This window comes from Plecotus auritus, assembly GCF_963455305.1.
Source record: "Plecotus auritus genome assembly, chromosome: 12".
Taxonomy (NCBI): domain Eukaryota; kingdom Metazoa; phylum Chordata; class Mammalia; order Chiroptera; family Vespertilionidae; genus Plecotus; species Plecotus auritus.
Window position 1 is genome coordinate 36,322,764 of NC_137778.1, and position 19,506 is coordinate 36,342,269.

The 19,506-nt window shown below is 35.4% G+C and overlaps 1 protein-coding gene across 8 annotated transcripts in view; it reads right to left on the minus strand.

Annotated features, from left to right (window-relative positions):
- SYCP1 (synaptonemal complex protein 1) overlaps positions 1-19,506 on the minus strand; it is a 103,455-nt gene that overhangs the window by 32,768 nt on the left and 51,181 nt on the right. For 7 of the 8 annotated variants that reach the window (XM_080649152.1, XM_080649155.1, XM_080649151.1 and 4 more), the window contains 9 exons: positions 18,000-18,094; positions 17,275-17,459; positions 16,000-16,067; positions 11,321-11,382; positions 9,201-9,305; positions 4,656-4,759; positions 3,158-3,275; positions 2,296-2,366; positions 1,111-1,192 (listed from right to left, as the gene is read on the minus strand). In XM_080649152.1, coding sequence (XP_080505278.1) covers positions 1,111-1,192; positions 2,296-2,366; positions 3,158-3,275; positions 4,656-4,759; positions 9,201-9,305; positions 11,321-11,382; positions 16,000-16,067; positions 17,275-17,459; positions 18,000-18,094 — 890 coding nt within the window. The remainder of the gene's footprint in view (positions 1-1,110; positions 1,193-2,295; positions 2,367-3,157; positions 3,276-4,655; positions 4,760-9,200; positions 9,306-11,320; positions 11,383-15,999; positions 16,068-17,274; positions 17,460-17,999; positions 18,095-19,506) is intronic. The other variant, XM_080649158.1, reaches the window with a different exon arrangement.

Consider the following 19,506-nt stretch of genomic DNA (forward strand, 5'->3'; position numbering starts at 1 on the left):
TTCCAATAGTCTTACAACTTTCTAAAGTGTAAATATAATTATGACAATCCTCAGTAAAGCTCTTGAGACCTAATATATAGGTCTAATATACTTGTGTCCACCCCTCTGCCTTCCGCAAATTCCTGTAAGTCTAAGTCTCAAACTAAATGTTTTTTTCCAGGAAGCTGGCTTGTCCTTACTCAAGTTTGGATCAGATGTTTCTACAATGATCTCTAACAGCATTTATATAGAGGACCTATGTTTTGGTCTGGCCACCTTTAATGTAAATTCCACTATGATTCTGCTCAGTCCATGTAGTTTGAGGGAAGCTGATCAGTTTCCACAAGTGGACATGCAGCTCAGGCCTGGCCCGATTATTCTATCCTCTAACCACAACACCAGTCTTCTCCAAAACTTTTCTTCAGAGCTTACAATACTATTTTTTATAGTCTTCCAACTAATTCCAGTGTTTTTCACCTCTCCCTATTCCTTTCTTACAAATTAAAATATCATTTCCCTAAATAAAAAAATAATTGGATCACCATTGTCTACCAAAACAAATAAAATCTAAAGTCAGCACCCAGAACAGTTCCTAGCCCATAGTAAGTAGTCAATAATATTTGTTGAATGAATGAAAAAAACAGTCAAGGCCTTCACAATCCAGTTTGATCTATTTTTGCACAATTTTCTCCCACTATATATGTTATATACTATTATCTTGTCACATACTTAGTACTATTCCACTTTCATGACATTCTTTTCTAAAGACCTTGTTCCTATCTCAACTTATTAAATCATATCCACCAAAGCACAAAACGAACTTTTACTCAATTTATCAGTATATTCTATATTACTAAAGCATAAGCCATTTATTTAGCCTAAAAATGTAAATCAACGTTAAATATTGAGCATTTATAAAAGAAATTTAGAAGTATACTATTCTTTCTTCTAGATATAAAGTATGCAAAATAACCAAACTCTGCCCTATATTTTAAAATTCAATAGCCTATAAAAGTCCCTAGTTAACTAGTTATTTATTCAACAATATACGACACCATTTTTTTTAGATATGTGGTATTGCTTTTATGACTGGAAATTTTGTGATATGATTTATTATAAAATATAACATACATTTTCCTCACTCTTGTCCAATTTATATTTAACTTCATCTCCTTTCTGCTTTAATTCTTCTCTCACAGATTCCAGTTCATTCCTTAAAGGAAATGGAAGAGTGACATTGAGATAAAACTTATATTTTTATTTTATTACCTTTCTGAATTTCTAAAATGATTAACTATTAAAATTTATTGGTTTATATTTTCATTTTGCTGGGTAGTTTTTCATGCCTTAATACTAAATTGGCACAATTCACTCTGATATTTAAATTATACATTTATTTTGAAATTAATTATATGGACTCTTATATTCTTCTATTTAAAAAACTCCTGGAAAGAAATGCTTGTCCTAATTTAAGTCAAGATTTCACTTTACTGTTCTCTTAGTCATAAATTAGTCATTATTCTAAGACATAGTCATAATTTTATTAAAATAAATTAGATACATAAATACAAGTGATTTTAATGAAAAACTACATGACTGAGAAATCTGCATAAACGTATACCCTTATATATGTAACAGAGTATCTCTAGAAACATACACAGGTAAGAGTGATACCTCTGGGGAGAGAAACTATATAGCAGAGACAAAGGCAAGAAAGATAGTTTTGCTCAATTTTATTCTTCATTTAAGTAATTATTCCTCTGACTTAATAAATTCTACTTACTTGAAATTTATCCTATCAAATTCAAAATAAGAAAAAGATCTGTATGTGCTAAGATGTTTACTACAGTATTATTTATGATAGTGAAAAACTGTAAAATACAAATATCCAAAAATATAAAGGACTAAAAGTAAAAAATGTCATATCCACTTGATTAACTGGTACATAGGCATTACAATAGATGATTGTGAAAATGCCTAGAAACATGGCTAATGCTTAAAATAATATTTTTTATTTCTCTTCTAAATTTTCTGACATATGATTAGTGTATCTTCTTAGTTAATAAATAATAAATATTAGAAAGCTATGATGCTTTAAAATTAATGTACCTAATCTCACTATTTCAACACTGAGTATAAAATAGACATTATTACAACTTCATTTTTAAGCAGAATTCCAAAGCAGTAATTTAAGTCTCATTTTTACTTTATATTATATTCAACGTAAGTTTAATCTAAATTAACTATAATAAATTAATAGAAAAGAATACTAAAATCTTTGCCAGACAAAAGAGGCCACCAACTCATTAGTCTTGCCTTAATTGTGTTTCTGTTTCTTCCAGATTTTCTAATTGTTTCAGTGTCCTTTCTTCTTGTTTTTTGCTATTCTAAAGAAATAATCAATATTGTTCATATTACTTATCCTGTTGCAACAAAAATAAAATTGAAACTAATATTTAAGACCTTTATCTGTCAGCATAAAATTAATTTAGTTATATATAAAGCAAGAGAATGGGCTAACTTGCATAGTTCCACACTACTTTTCCAAACTTCATTTCCTTAACAATCTCTATTCAGCAGCTAACAAAACAAGTCTTATTCGCTGTTTCCCAATGATAATTTGAGACATATCCTTTGTTTATATTGCTGTGGCTTCTAGGAATGTGTTTCCACAACTGTTACCTACTGAACTCATAATTACACATCTTTTAGGCTAAAATCAATGCTACATTTTCTCTGAAGCCTTGTCTTCCACCAAAGCAGAAGTGATCCTGTGGATGCAGATAACACTTTGTCCCCAAAACAAGACATATACTATTTTATTTAAGCTATTTGAGCATTTTTTTCTCTTGAGTTATAAGCTCCTAAAGAGGATGACCTTTTATTCATCACCATATCCTCCACAATGTCTCATATGAATTACTTAATAAATACTTGTTGAATACTTTATATAAATCTTGATGCTTACAATTAATTAACTTTATCATTGGGTAACCTCTATATTCTGTTGCTCATTATCACCATGTAAAATCAGTATGTATATTTTTCTTCTAAAATAAAGTATCAGCTCTAAGATAATTAGACTTTTAAAGCTGAAAGAATCTTTAGAGGTCATCTATTCTAACTCCCTAATTTTACAGGTAAGAAAATTAAGTCATTGGTACTTTCTTCAACTCACATTAATATCTTCTTGCTGTTTATTAAGTTCTAAGGCCATTTTACTTGTTTCTTGTGCTAATTCTTCATTCTCCAGTGAAAGCCTGTTGCAACTTGCAGTTAGTTCAGTATTCTTAAGCCTATTTTTTAAAAAATATGTCATATAAAAATATTTAAGTATGAAATTATATGATGTGAAATTTACTTCATAATAACCTTAGAGGAAAGCAGAAATTATAACCTAGGGTTGTAAATTATGTAAGTTTGGCCACTACTTAATTTCTGAAGCTGGGTGACAGGTACATGCTGGTTTATTACATCTCTACATTGTACATATTTGAAATTTTTCTATAAGTTTTTCATGATGTCATATATTTCTTTGCATACTCCCCACACCATTACCCCCATTACTTTTCCACAAATTTTAAAGGGTATATATTTTTTCATAATTTTTCTTTCTAATAGACTGTCTCTTAGAAACTGTTTCAAGCTCCTGATGATTTAATTAAAGTAATATATGAGGCATGACCTATTTTAAATTAAAATAAAGAAAACTAGGTTTAACCGTTGTGCAGATACTTAAACTGCTCTTATGCTAGGCCTCATATGCTCTACACTGGAAGAGAGATTACTGCTATTATTAGTTGCAGCAAGGATCAATTTTAAATGAAGGGGAATGTGTGGCTCTAGGAATGATTTCAGGAGCACCTACTATCTCCTACTACTTTAATGGAAATTCATCAAAAAATAGATAAAAGTTTTCATTAAAAAATGAAAGGTTGAAAAAGCGAATAAACTGAAGATAACAAATTTATACCAAAGTATAAATAAGTAATCAGCCTATTTATCAAAAGGGATTTTGGTTAATAGATAAACTTTATCCAGAACCCCTAAAAAAATACTGTTGAAAATATATCCGAAGGAGAGAATGGGAGCTGAAAGAAACAAGATCCTGAATAAACTACTTACTTCTCATTTTTATGTAGAGCTGAGAAGCAACCAAAAAGAAAAAAAAATCATGCTCACCACTAGATTGGCTACTTGAATTTACTTCTCTATAAATAATAACATAATTTTTTCCTCTCACTTTTTCTCAAAATTAAACTTACTGAGTAGATAAATCATTCAATTTTATATTTTATTTGGACAATGTAAGAAATGAATTTGTATTTTCTCACTGGCATTTCATCAATTCAAACCTATGAGATAATTTAGCAAATCAATCAAAATAACTAGTTAGAACTGCAAATAAAAATGTTTTTTTCCTAAGAAACCAACTATCTCTAAGAAAAGGAATATATTAACCTTAAGCAGTTCTTAACTTTGTGATGAACTCTTTTTATGTAAATGATATGTACTTCCCTTAGCAATAAAATTGATAAATTATTTTGATCTTTAGGAATAAAATACAACTTTAAGCTCATTCAAATAAATATTGAACATAATTCACTAATTTATTATTAAATACTAGAAAACTTAGTAATTAAATACATAAGCTATTTCATAGATAGAAAACATACTTCTCATTTTCAAGCTCAGTTTTCAGTTCTTTAACCTGTTTTGAATACTGTTGTTCACTTGTTGCAACGGTGGTCAATTGAATTTCCAAATCATGTACTTTTTTCTGAAAAATAAATGTGTATAACCATAGCAAATGTTTTTACAATTTTCTCATTTAAAAAACGTGGTCACTCTATGCAACTAAGTCATTTATTTGGCAAAAATGTGGTAAGAATATATCACATTTTAAAAATTTAAGTAGATTCAATGCCATAACCATTATAATTTAAAACAATGAGCAATGACAAATGTAATATAAGTAAATTTCATCTTGATATTCTGAAGCTCAACCAGTAAAATTATATTTACACATTTTAAAATATTTTTGTCATTTTTACTCTACCAAATAATTTCAATTAAAATGCTATATAGCCCAGCCAGCATGGCTCAGTGGTTGAGAATCAACCTATAACCAGGAGGTCAGGGTTCGATTCCAGTCAAGGGCACATGTCAGGGTTGTTGGCTCGGTCACCAGTGTGGGGAATGCAGGAGGCAGCCGATCAATGGTTCCCTCTCATCATTGATGCTTCTATCTATCTCCCCCTCTCCCTTCCTCTCGGATATCAATAAAAAATATTTTAAAAAATAAATAAATAAAATGCTATAATATTAAGAAGAAATTAATAATAAAATCAGCATCTTAAATACTAAGCTGTTATTATTATAAAAAGATAATTATAATGCTGTTATGGTTGGAAAACACACTTTTTCAAATAAATGACATTCTAAAATTATAACATGAGCACTATAAAAACTACTGTAAACTAAGAACTTAATAAAGGCTAACTTTTTAAGAAATACTCAAGGTATCAAGAAATGTAATTACAAGCCATGCATTGTGTACATACTATTGATACCTTAAATATTGACCTTTCTCTCCCACATTATATAGAGCACTAGGGGCCCAGTGCACGAAATTCATGCACAGGGGCATGCGGAACCCTCAGCCTGACCTGCACCCTCTCCAATCTGGGAGCTCTCAGGGGATGTCCTACTGATGGCTTAGGCCTGCTTCCGTGGTTCTTTGCTCTCTGTGGACCTGCCTGCTTGACGCCACCACAGGCCCTGGTGTCTGCTCTCTGTGGGGGCCTGCTTGCCCTTAGGCACTGGGGCTAGGGGCAAGCAGGGCCCTGGTGTCTGCGCTCTGTAGGGGCCCTGTGGGGGACTGCTTGCCCCTCACTGCCATGGCCAGGGGCAAGCAGGGCCCTGCTGTCTGCTCGCTCCCTGCGGGGGACGTTCCCACCACACCCCCAGCTGCTCTGTGCCTGTGCTTGTAGGCCTGGAGGGGCCAGGGGGTCGTTCTTGGACCCCAGCCACTCTGGGCCTACACGCAGGCCTACAGGCTCAGAGCGGCCTGGCTCCCGAGGATGCCTGTCCCCAGGATGCAGGCCGCTTGGCACCGGCATGCACGCAAATGGCTGCACACAGGTGCCAAGCAGCTGCCCCCGCCCCAAGCTGCTCTGCACCTGTGTATGCAAATTAACCCACCATCTTTGTTGGGTTTATTTGCATACTCACTCCTGATTGGCTTGTGGACATTGCGGAGGTACAGTCAATTTGCATATTTATCTTTTATTAGTGTAGATGGAATTTTTCTAGATGTGTTTTACATCAATCATTAGCATATTAAATGTAGCAGGAACACATACTTTAAAAAGAAATCTTAAGAGAAACCAAGATGGCGGCATAGGTAAACACCTGAACTTGCTGCCGCGCACAACCACTTCAAAACTACAACTGAAAGACAAAATGGACATCATCCAGAACCACAGGAAGGCTGGCTAAGTGGAAATTCTACAACTAGAAGGGAAGAGAAAAGCACACTGAGACTCAGAGGAGCTGCGGAAGTAAAATCCAGAGGTACGGTGGCGCGCGCACGGAGAGGAATGGCAACTGAGTACGCAGCTGGCTTTTTCAAACCTCAGTGAGACACAAGCTCCCAACTGCTCTGAACTCCACTTCAGGGCGAGACTCTGGGGACCCAGACTCATACGGGGAGAAACTTGACTGTCTGGCAGCGGGCGGAACTCGAGGGCGGCTTTCTCTCAGAGGTGCTTGCAGCGACCACCAAGGGACACTGAGACCCGGGGGCCTCTTAGGGCAGGGCTGACGGGAAGCCATTGCTGTTTGCTCCGCTGTGGGACTCCGCCGCATCCAAGCTGTGCGCAGAGGCTTTTGCATATGAATGGCCTGGTCCTTTGAAATCTAAACTTACATAACAAACTGCAGCTGAGTCAGTGAGACCTAGAACATCCAAAAGAAGGCCCAAGGCCCAACAGCAGCTTGCATTGCTTCACAGCTGGGCCTCATCTGGGCACCTCCAAAACCCAAACAAAGAAGAGGAATCTGCATATCTCTCCATAGCGCCTGCTGGGTAGCCTCAGGCAGAGGCTAAATTAGCACCTCCTTGGAGATCGAAGAGCCAGTGTACCCAGGGGTCAGAGTAGGACCATCCAGATTAGAACTCCTCAGATCCATAAGGAACACACTCAGGGGGCAGACTCAGTGAGCACCAAAGCCCCATTGAAGCAAGTCTTGCCCCATAAGGGTGTCTCCAGCACAGAAGTTCTCCCATTGTAGACACAGCTGATCCTCACAGCCAATTGGCCTGGAGGTCAATTCCTCCCAGTGATACCAACAACAATCAAGGCTTAACTACAACAAGACTGTGCACACAGCCCACAAAGGGGTTCACCAAGAGTGTCCACCTCAGGTAACTGGGGAGGCTGAGCCACTGGGCCCTTTAGGACACCTAGCACACAAAGCCACTCTATCAACTCAGGGAAGCAGCCAAAATGTGGAGACAAAGAAACAGATCACAAATGAAAGAAATGGAGGAAAGCAAATGACTGGATATAGAGTTTAAAATCATGGTTATAAGGTTTTTCAAGAATTTTCTAGAAAAGGCTGATAAATTTAGTGAGACCCTCAAGGATACGAAAAAGGACCAACTAGAAATTAAGCATACACTGACTGAAATAAAAAATAATATACAGAGATCCAACAGCAGACTAGAGGATCGCAAGAATCAAGTCAAAGATGTGAAATACAAAGAAGCAGCCCTAACCGGTATGGCTCAGTGGATAGAGTGTCGGCCTGCGGACTGAAGGGTCCCAGGTTCGATTCCGGTCAAGGGCATGTGCCTTGGTTGCGGGCACATCCCCAGTATGAGGTATGCAAGAGGCAGCTAATTGATGTTTCTCTCCCATCAATGTTTCTAACTCTCTATCCCTCTCCCTTCCTCTCTGTAAAAATTCAATAAAATATACATTAAAAAAATTTAGAAATACAAAGAAGCAAAAAACACTCAATCGGAAAAGCAAAAAAAAAAGAATCCAAAAATATGAAGATAGTATAAGGAGCCTCTGGGACAACTTCAAGCGTATCAACATCAGAATTATGGGGGTGCCAGAAGGAGAGAGAGAGCAAGATACTGAAAACCTATTTGAAGAAATAATGACAGAAAACTTCCCCCACCTGGTGAAAGAAATAGACTTACAAGTCCAGGAAGCGCAGAGAACCCCAAACAAAAGGAATCCAAAGAGGACCACACCAAGACACATCATAATTAAAATGCCAAAAGCAAAAGACAAAGAGAGAATATTAAAAGCAACAAGAGAAAAACAGTTACCTACAAGGGAGCACCCATACGATTGTCAGCTGATTTCTCAACAGAAACTATGCAGGCCAGACATGAGTGGCAAGAAATATTCAAAGTGATGAAAATCAAGAACCTACAACCAAGATTACTCTACCCAACAAAGCTATCATTCAGAATGGAAGGTCAGATAAAGAGCTTCACAGATAAGAAAAAGCTAAAGGAGTTCATCACCGCCCAACCAGTATTATATGAAATGCTGAAAGGTATTCTTTAAGAAGAGGAAGAAGAAGGAAAAGGTAAAGATAAAAATTATGAACAACAAATACATATATATCAACAAGTGAATCAAAAAATCAAGTGAATAAAAAATCTGATGAACAGAATAATCTGGTGAATATAATAGAATCAGGGGCATAGAAAGGGAGTGGACTGACAATCCTCGAGGGGAGAGGGGTGTGGGGGTGCGGGAAGAGATTGGACAAAAATCATACACCTATGGATGAGGACAGCGGCGGGGGGTCGGGGGTAAGGGCATGGGGTGGGGTGGGAACCGGGTAGAGGGGAGCTATGGGGGGAAAAAAGAGAGTGTCGGCCTGAGGACTGATGGGTCGCAGGTTCGATTCTGGTCAAGGGCATGTATCATGGTTGCGGCACATCACCAGTGGAGGGTGTGCAGGAGGCAGCTGATCAATGTTTCCTCTCTCATCGATGTTTCTAACTCTCTATACCTCTCCCTTCCTCTCTGTAAAAAATCAATAAAATATATTTTTTAAATAATAAAATAAAATAAAAATAAATCTTGTGAAGAAACCTTTCACAAAGATGGCTATACCATAATCTATTCTATAATCTGTACTCTACCAACAAAATATGTGAAAGAAAAATATATCCTTTATAAACAAACCTCTCTGGTTTGGAGAAGACCGGTTAGTTCTTGTTCTGTTCCTTTTAATTCTTCAACAATCTTCTCAAATTGTTTCTTTTCATCTAAAAGCTTTTGGTTTTCTGCCTATTTAAAAATATTAACAAATCATGACAATCAAAGCACACACATATTCAAAATAATCGAACTTCCTATAGAAAGTTGGGGAGAAATAATGAGTTTCCCTTTGGCTAAAATTTTTCTTAAAAGAAAACATTTGTCATTATTAAGTAAATTCCAAAACTAAGTATGATGACAGGATTTAATGGACAGAGCCCTGGAATTTTCTTATTTTAAAAAAAAACCTACAGGCCATATGAAGTCAAACCTTAATTTATGTATAAATCACTCCAATTTATTAGCGTTTACTAGTCATTCACTATTCTATCAATCCTGTTTGTCATTATTGCACAAAAATGTGCTTTACTATAACTTTCATGCAATAGTCATCATTCTGCCTTCCTTGATCACATAAAAGTCAATTCCTCTTTCACATGACAACTGGTAAATATTTGAAGAGAGTTATCATTACTCCCTAACTTTTCTCTTAACTATTCTAAAATCTTTAAGAATATTTTCATTCTTCCTATGAAACAGTTTTAAATTACATCATTCCATCAGGATGGGCTCACTTTGTTAACATACCATCTTAACACATTGCAGGCGGATCACAAGCATTCTCGTGTTTTCATATTACACAGTGTTTTACATAAATGTTAAAGGCACGCCTTAAAATTAAATACCCATTGCATTTTGAAGTTATTTATTACATGTTCTTATAAGCTAATATCTTTTTAAAGTATGATATTTTGTAAAATGTTTTTTGTACTCGTTCAATAGAAACTTATCTGGCCACTGGGTAAAGCTAGCAATAAAACTACTGGTGTGCAATGTGTTAATGGGCCAAGAATTGAATTCATCATTCTAGACAACCAAGGGTCAGCAAACACAGCCCACAGACCAAATCCACCACTGCCTATTTTTAATAAAGCATTACTGTAATATAGCCAATCTGTTTATGTATCATCTATGCCTGTTTTGCCCTGTTAACGGCAAAATTGAATAGCTTCAACAGAGACCACATGGCTCACAAAGCATAAAAATTTACTAAGAGGATAACAGGGAATATTATAAATAACTCTATGCACAGAAATCTGACAACTTCAGTGAAATGTATTAATTCCTCAAAAACCCCAAACTATAAAAACCACCCAAGATAAAGCAAGTAACCAGAGTAGTTCTATAACAATGAAAGAATTTCTACATCCAGATGATTTCACTGGAGAATTCTACCAAATATATAAAGAAAAAATAACACTAATTCTACACAATCTCTTTAGAAAATAGAAATGAAAGAAAAGCTTCCCAACTCATTTTATGAGGCCAGCATTAGCCTGATTCCAAAAGCAGCAAAGACAATCAAAGAAAAGAAAACTACAAGCAAATAACTCTTGTTAACACAAAAACGTTCAACAGTCTGTCCAATGTGGCTCAGTGGTTAAGCATCGACCCACTGACCAGGAGATCATGGTTCCATTCCGGGTTAGGGCACATATAAGAATCAACCAAGCCCTAACTGGTTTGGCTCAGTGGATAGAACGTCGGCCTGGGGACTCAAGGGTCCCAGGTTCGGTTCCGGTCAAGGGGCATGTACCTTGGTTGCGGGCACATACCCAGTAGGGAGTGTGCAGAAGGCAGCTGATCAATGTTTCTCTCTCATTGATGTTTCTAACTCTATCCCTCTCCCTTCCTCTCTGTAAAAAATCAGTAAAATATATTTTTTAAAAAAAGACATGGGATTTGTTTGTTTTTTTAAATCAACCAAGGAATACATAAATAAGTGAAACAAGTTTCTCTCTCTCTCTCTCTCTTTCATCAATCAATAAATTAAAAAATTGTTTAAAACCCTCTAAAGACATGAAGACAGTTATCAAGATGTATAAATATTAGTATAGGTAAGAATGTGGCTTTACTAAAAACCAAAAGTAATTTTTTAATAGTTTATCTGAAAAAGAACTAGCATAAAACATCTATAGTGTGAGAGTCTAAGTCGGTAGATTTGAAAAGTAATTACTCTATATTAAGAGAAACTAAATACTTACCAAGGTTTTTTTCAATTCTTCAAGTTCTACTTCTTTATTATTGTTAAGCTTAGTCATCTCTTCTAAAGTAAGCAAAAGAATATAAATGTGTTAAAAGCTGGATTAAAAAACTAGGAAAGGAGAAATAAGAATAATACCATTTGAAAGGGGAAAACTAAGAAATGGATTCATGTAGCTGGGGTACCCTAAATCACCAATTTTCAAGCAGTGTACTGCAAAAAGTTTTTAAACATGCAATACCTGACTATTTAGTCAGGGGCAGACCTCTTTCCTTATATTGTCAAATAAAAAATGACAACAACCAATACAACAATGGCCATCCACTGTGTATGAATCAAAATTATACCTATTTTTTGTCATATCGGCAAATTTTTTTGGTGTGCTGCAGAATTTTAGTAGTTTATGTGTGCCATGAGATGAAAATGGTTGAAAATCACTGCCCAGAAGTCCAAATGGAACGATACAAAAATCACAGATAAATATTAATAACTAGAGGCCTGGTGCGCGAATTCGTGCATAGGTAGGGTCCAGCCGGCCCACCCCAATTGGGGCGATCGGGCCGGGCTGGCCAGGGGCAAGGGGCTGGGGGGGCGATAGGCCAGCAGCCCCGCCCCTGATTGGGGTGGTGGGGGGTTGATTGGGGGCTGGACCTGCTGGGGGGAGGGGCTGTGAGCAGTTGGCAGGCTGTCCCTCCCCCTGGTCAAACTCCAGTCGAACTCCCAGTCAAGGGGAAAATTTGCATATTAGCTTTTTATTACATAAGACATTTCTATAAAGTTAATTCCACAACCAAATGAGCTCAGAGTTCATTAAACAAAATAAGCAATCTATCTGTATTTGGAATGTGGTCATTCAACATGTGTGCTTTTACCTTCAACTCATCATCCCTCTCTAAATATCTGGTCTCTTAAGCTCACTCTAACTCACATGTATCTTCACTCCAAACTTAAGTGACCCACTTAATTCCAGCTAACTCTAACCATTATACTCCGTATCTCAACATTCCAACCTTCTCTGAGACTTTAGTTTCTTTACTAACAATATAAATTGACTCTCTGTAGAGGAATCTTTAATTTCCCATATCACAGCTAAATATTTATTTGAATACAAAACAAAAGGAACTGATTAACCTTTCTGCCTCTTCACAATATAGTCAAATCTCGGGGCGGGGGGGCAGACAAATTCCTTTTTGGTTACCTACAAATTTCTTTTTTAACCCCATGCAGAACTAATATCTCAAAGATCACCAATAACCATTTTGTGGTATAATTCTTTGTCATCATTATAGAGCTTTCTGGCATTTATTTGATACTATTAAACACTCTACTTATCTCGCTTTGATTTTCCAGACCTTGCATTATTCAGATTTGTTTCCTAACTCCTGCTCCTATTTTCTTTCTGACACCCTTCCTTCTTGTCACATTAAATAATACTTTATAATGCTTTTCTTTCTATACCTCCATGAATTCAACATCAGGCTAATGAATTATAAAATCTTTCCAGCCCACACCTCTGGGTTTTTTCCTCCTTACATTTTTAAACTACCTACAAAGTTCCCAAACGATTCTATCACCTAAATTTTATTACATCTGAAACATTGTCTTTCCTCACTGTTGAGAGTTATTAATTTTTGTAAATATAACTATATATTATTCAAAACAAACAAAATACTTATAATCATTGACCACAGTCTTTAAGGAAAAAAATCAACAAAATATAAAATGCCAATGTAGATGCTAAAAGAAAAACCTGTCACATGCAAAGCTTATTTAACCATAAAGTTTAATTTTAAGTAAAAACAGTTAACTTTTTTAAACTAACATGTCTTGCCATAGCTGGTTTGGCTCAGTGGATAGAGCGTCAGCCTGCCGACTAAAGGGTCCCTGGTTTGATTCCGGCCAAGGTCATACTCCCGGGTTGTGGGCTCAATCCCCCCTAGTAGGGGGCGTGCAGGAGGCAGTCAATCAATGATTCTTTCTCATCATTAATGTTTCTATCTCTCTCCCTTCCTCTCTGAAATCAATTTTAAAAATACATATTTAAAAAACTAGCATGTCTCCACACTCTTACCCCCAATCACGTTAATTGTTTTAGAAAAACTATATATAAAACCAGACTCATTACCATTAACCCAAAAAGTTAAGGATTCTTTGTGGGGGGTAAAAACCCATACTCATTCATTGAAGTCTCTGTTAAACAACTAGACCAGCTGACCACATCTTCCACCACACAGCCTCAGGTTAAATCAAGGATTTGGAGAATTAGGGCCAAAGGAACATGGCAGTACTCCACATAGCTCTTGATCTTTAATCAAGAAAAACTTCCCCTATGCCCAATAGACAAGCTACCAAGCCCACCCTTCCTTATAGCATCTCCCATCTCATTCCCATAATCAGATGAAGCAGATTATAACATACATGTGGGTGAAGATGAATTCTCAAATACTTGGATGAGCAAACAATTAAGAATCAACAATTAATGAAGAAAAGCAAAACCATGAAAGAGAAGAACCAAATTCAATTAAGAGAATTAAATAAAATCCAAGGAGAAAGAATTAATAGAGCAAGCAGAAGCAGATATTTTGCTAAGTATGTTAACATTAGTATGTTCCAATATCATATCATATCCATGAAATAAATTATTTAGAGTTCTTGGGAATTTAAAATTTGACAACTAAGATTTCAAAACTAGCAAAAGAAATATAAAGACTGAATTAGCAAGGGAAACCCAAAACCTTTTTCCCCCAAATTTCACAGAAAAGAACTAAAAGATAGAAAGTGTAAGAAAAAATTTTAAACATGAAGGATAGATCCAGAACTTCCAAAATCCACTTATAGGGAATAAGAGAACAATGACACTAGAAGAGAAGATATAAAAGAAGAAAATTTTTCAGAGCTGAAACCAGACAGAATGTCCTTAGATTAGTGGACTCACCAACTGCTAGCATAATTGTGATATGATTCCATTTTTAAAAGATATCCTCTCATACCTGTACCACTCAAATAGTCTCCAATCCAATTTCTCCAATTCTACTCTTTCTTCCCTACCAGCACTCCCCACCCACCACCAAACTTATCTGCTATACAGAAGAATTAGTGATTTTGAACCATATCATGTCATTCCTCTACTTAAATTTTACAATGATTTTCCTTCACTGTTAGAATAAAATCAAATTTCCTTTCCTTGGCCCTATCTGATTTGGTCCTTATCACCCCAAACTCATTTCTTTCCCTGTTCCATGACACTTGTTATGCTCAATCACAAAGGCTTTCACTCAGTCACTTGAATTAAAAAAGCTCCTTCATACCTAAGAGCATTTCTATATGCCTTCCTTCTAAAACGCTCTCTCCAGCCCTAACCAGTTTTGCTCAGTGAATAGAGCATTGGCCTGTGGATTGAAGGGTCCCGGGTTTGATTCTGGTGAAGGGCATATACCTTGGTTGCATATACCAAGGACATATACCTGGTCAGGGTGGCTGGAGGAAGCAAACAATTGATATGTCTCTCTCACATGTGTCTCTCTCACATCGATGTTTCTCTCTGTCTCTCCTCTCCCTTCCACTCTCTCCAAAAATCAATGAGAAAAATATCCTCCATTGAGGATTAACAAAAAAAGAAAGAAAAGCTCACTCTAACTCACATGTCTTACCTAAATAAATCTCACTTATTTTTTAGGTTTTAGCTAAAAACCATCCCTGATTGCCAGATCTACATTAGGCCCTATTATTTTCTTCTATTGCATCATTTTCATTTCTTTCATAGCACTTATCCCACCTTGTAATTAAATGGGGTTTTTTGTGATTATTTGTTTTATATGTCTCCCTAATTAAATCTCATTAGAACAAATACCATGTCTGTTATGTTCCTAGTTATATATCCAAAGCTAACTGAAGAATAGACATTTAAGTCTGAATTCCATAGTTATATCACATAAAAATAATCCTATATAATAAAAGTGTAATATGCTAAGTGTCTGACCATTCATTCGACCGTTCCACTAGTTGCTATGATGTGCACTGACCACCAGGGGAAAGACGCTCCGACCCCCATGGGTCTCGATTGGGACTGATCAGGACTGGGCGAGACGGCCCTAATAGGCCCTAATCGCGAGCCAGGCCAAGGGACCCTACTGGTGCACAAATTCGTGCACCAGACCTCTAGTATTTGATAATAAGCAGTAGAAGCAATAGAACACACAAGAGGGAGAATCTTTTATAGAACTAGAGTGAAAGCAAACATGGATATATACACACAAAACTGGTCATTGGAGCTAAAAACTATTTACAGCAACATCAGACTGAAAACTATACCAAGTAAATAAACTGAGAAAAAAATTATTTGACTAAGTTTTTGTATTTACAGTTAACTTTAACTAACTTGGTATACACCGGTTTATATGGGCAATGAAAAGACAGCTTATATTTAAAGAGTTTGAACTTAGGCAATGAGATGGCTCTTAAATTTGTAACACAAAATAGTCAGATTTGAACTGCATAATGAACTGAATAGTCTTTCTTAAGGTTTACATTTTTTTCTATCTCTGAAAAATCAAAATAATTATCAAATAATGAATATTGGTAAATGACAGAGAAGAAAACTACATTTTATTCTGAAATAGTGTTTATGTTTTTAGAATTGTCTAATATTATCATGTACACATATAATTCTCTAAATCTTACCCAGTTCACTTGATTTCTTCTGAAGCTCCATGGTAAATATTTTCAATTGGTCTTCACTTTTTTCCAATCTTGTAAAATATATTATTAATTTGCAATGTAAAATATTCTTTTAGTGAGAATTCATCTAATAACTAAAATTAGTGCAATATATCTTAGCACAGATTCATTCATTCAATTATAAAGCATTTTTTGAGTACCTACTCTGTGCTGGATAGTGTAACACTTCAAAATAAAATATTGCTAGTATAAATATATAGTTGTATATTAATTAATCTACATAAAAGCTTGTGATCACAATTTATCTCTTTCTTAATTACTTATGGTAATCAAATTAATATATCCTAGAACTTTGAGATTGATTATGTAACTACTACTATACTGAATTCTGCCTCAGGAACAATACAATTATGAAAACACATGTAATTTGCTTAACTCCTCTGCCTTTCTGTTTCCTTATCTATAAAACTGAGGTAATTAGAACAGATAACATCTAAAATCGCTTACAATTCTAAAATTTGAAAATCAACTAGATAAGTCAATCAAGAATATAAGATTAGCTGAGCTAGAACAGCTAGCTTTTCTTCCTTTACAAGACACAAGAAGTAGAGAAGAAATACTGTTATGCCCAGTCCATGACTTCAGAGAAAAACTTGTTTCTTTCATCCTAATTAACCCCAATTCTAAGACAAAAATAACTACCTAAGCCTCATAACACTGCTTTATATGAATTTTTCCTTAATATAAAGTAATGAAAAACAGCAAGTTTTTAACTCACATTTTAGACAAACTATTTCAGATGAAATGCAAATGAATACTTATTTTATAATTAATCATATCCATTAATTCATTAATCCATTAATTTAATAAAAATATTTTAGTATGTTCTTTGTACCAGGTTAATTTCTAATTTTATAAATCAGAACGAATGTTACAGACCTCAGTAAAATAAAACTCACTTCCCCAAAAGAAGTTATTTCTATGAAACCAATAATAACCCAGTTTAAATAAGTCATATAACTGCATCAGCACTTATCAGCTTATCTATTTAGCTTGACTCTATGGCAAAGTATGCATGGGAGCAATCCTAGAAAATACCTGCTATCTTTTCCTAGTATACCTGCCTATGCAATACAAACTTTTTAAATGTATTCCCAGTTTATACTTTAAAAAAAAGACTGGTTACAACTGTTATAGGAATTACAAGTCAGTTGACAATAAATAGAAAATAGCACTGAATATCAAGCCTTTTTTATTCATCTAAATAAATATTTTTACCTCTGATGTTCTGTTGTCAATAACTCTTTCAAGCTGCAGATGGTAGTTTTAAGTTCAGTAACCACAAATGAATTAGCAGCTTTAGCTTTATTAAATTCTTCCATTTGCGTTTCTTTTGCTTCAGTGAGCTGATGTATTTTTTTTGTTGCTATCTGTAAATCTTCCTCCAAAGCTTTTTGAGTACTCTGAATGAAATAAAGTAGAAAACAAAAGCAATGATCCAAGGCCCTTAAGAAAAAAAGCTGAACTCCTTGGCTTCTGTAATTTGCTGTCCCTCCTTATCCAGTCACTCCCCTCTTCTACCCCACTCACTTATCTTATTTCAATTCACCATTCCTCCAAAGCCCACCTAAAGTCTCAACCTCTCCATGGAGACTTCCTAGCCCAGTGGTCGGCAAACGGCGGCTCTGGTGACTAAAGAGTTTGCCGACCACTGTCCTAGCCAATCAAGCCTGCAGCGTTCTTATCATTCTTACTGCTATCGCAGCAATTTTTGCCTGAATCACACTGTTGGTACCTAGCATGAATGATCTTGTATTTTAGTTATATTTTAATGTGCTTTCAACTAATGTCTCTAATTAAACCATAAGCATTTTGTGACAGGGATTGTATCTTCCCTATTTGAAGATCTGGGTCTTTGTATATAGTATTATCATTCCATAAATATTTGTTGACTGATGAATAGTGTGAGACTTATCACACACTAATCAGTTTTTAAATCATACCACACTTCTTTGCAAAGACATTTTACAATCTTCTAGTTCTGATGTTAAATGATCGTGCTTCTCATTTGATTCTTTTAAGTTTTCATTCTGTAATTCTAAAAAAGAAAATTGTAGATAAGTAGTACTTAATAGAAAACAAATAACTTGTAACAATTACGTTTTTTTCTCCATTAGATACCCCAAAATGAGAGAGAAATATGCAAATACAGATACCGCTGGTATTTGATCATCATCAACTTTTATTGACTTTTCAAGATTGTTATTTCCCGAGCACTCAATGGTGAATATATAAAGATTTTCGATGCTACATTTTTAATAATAGCTGAACATTGAAAATAATCTAAATATCCAAAAGGAGATAGATTATAGTGGTACATACATACAACTGTATAACATGTAGCCACTATAAATGACCATATAGACACTATTTATTGATTATTAATTTGGACAGATATTTATTAAAAATTATAGAATTGCCCTAGCCAGTTTGGCTCAGTGGGTAGAGCATCAGCCTGAGGACTGAAGAGTCCTGGATTTGATTCCGGTCAAGGGCACATACCTTGATTGCAGGATCAATCTCTAGTACTGTTCAAGGGCGTGCAGGAGGCAACCAATTGATGTCTCTCTCTCACATTGATGTCTCTCTCTCTATCTCTCCCTCCCTCTCCCTTCCACTCTCTCTAAAAATCAATGGAAAAATATCCTCAGGTGAGGATTAACACCCACCCCCCCCCAAAAAAAAAATAAAACACACCACTAAGCCATGCTGGCCAAGCTATTGTGTCCATTGTGATACTATTTATTATAGTCTGATAACCAAATGTCTTCTCTGAGAAATTATAACCACAAACTAGTCCTTAGGTGTGTGTGGGAACTGAATGTATGCTGTTTGAATGTCCTAAAAAGCTGCAAGTCAAAACTTAATTTGAAGTGCTCCTAAGTTCTCCCAGGATCCCAGAGCTACAAATGCAAATTTTCTCTGTAAACATATACTTCCAACCCAGGTCTTAAAGAATTTCCACAGATGAAGTTATAGGACCTACAATCAAAAAACACAAGAGAAAATAAAACACCACGAACAAATTCAGCAGAATAAACAAAAGCCAGACTTGGACCTGCAAAGATTTCAGATGTTCTAATTACTGACTATGGGTTTTTTAAAAATAAGTATTATATCAATCAACCTTTAAAAATGAAAAGAGGTAAGGAAAATGTCCATAAACTAAATAAAACTTCTATAAATGACATGTATAAAATTAAAACTGGTGTAATGCGGGAGGTATATCATCCAACAAACCATTCCCCTAAAAAGGGATAAAATTTCAGGATGAAATATAAAGAACATTAAAATAATCAGTTGTTATTGGAATGCATCAGTGAACAAAAAGACACAGATCCCTGTTTTCATGGAGCACTTTTTTGAAACTAAATGAGAGTATGAAAGGAAAAGAAGAGTGTATGTACTTTGAAAAAGCTCCCTAAGTGACTCTATTTTGCTCTCCTGGTA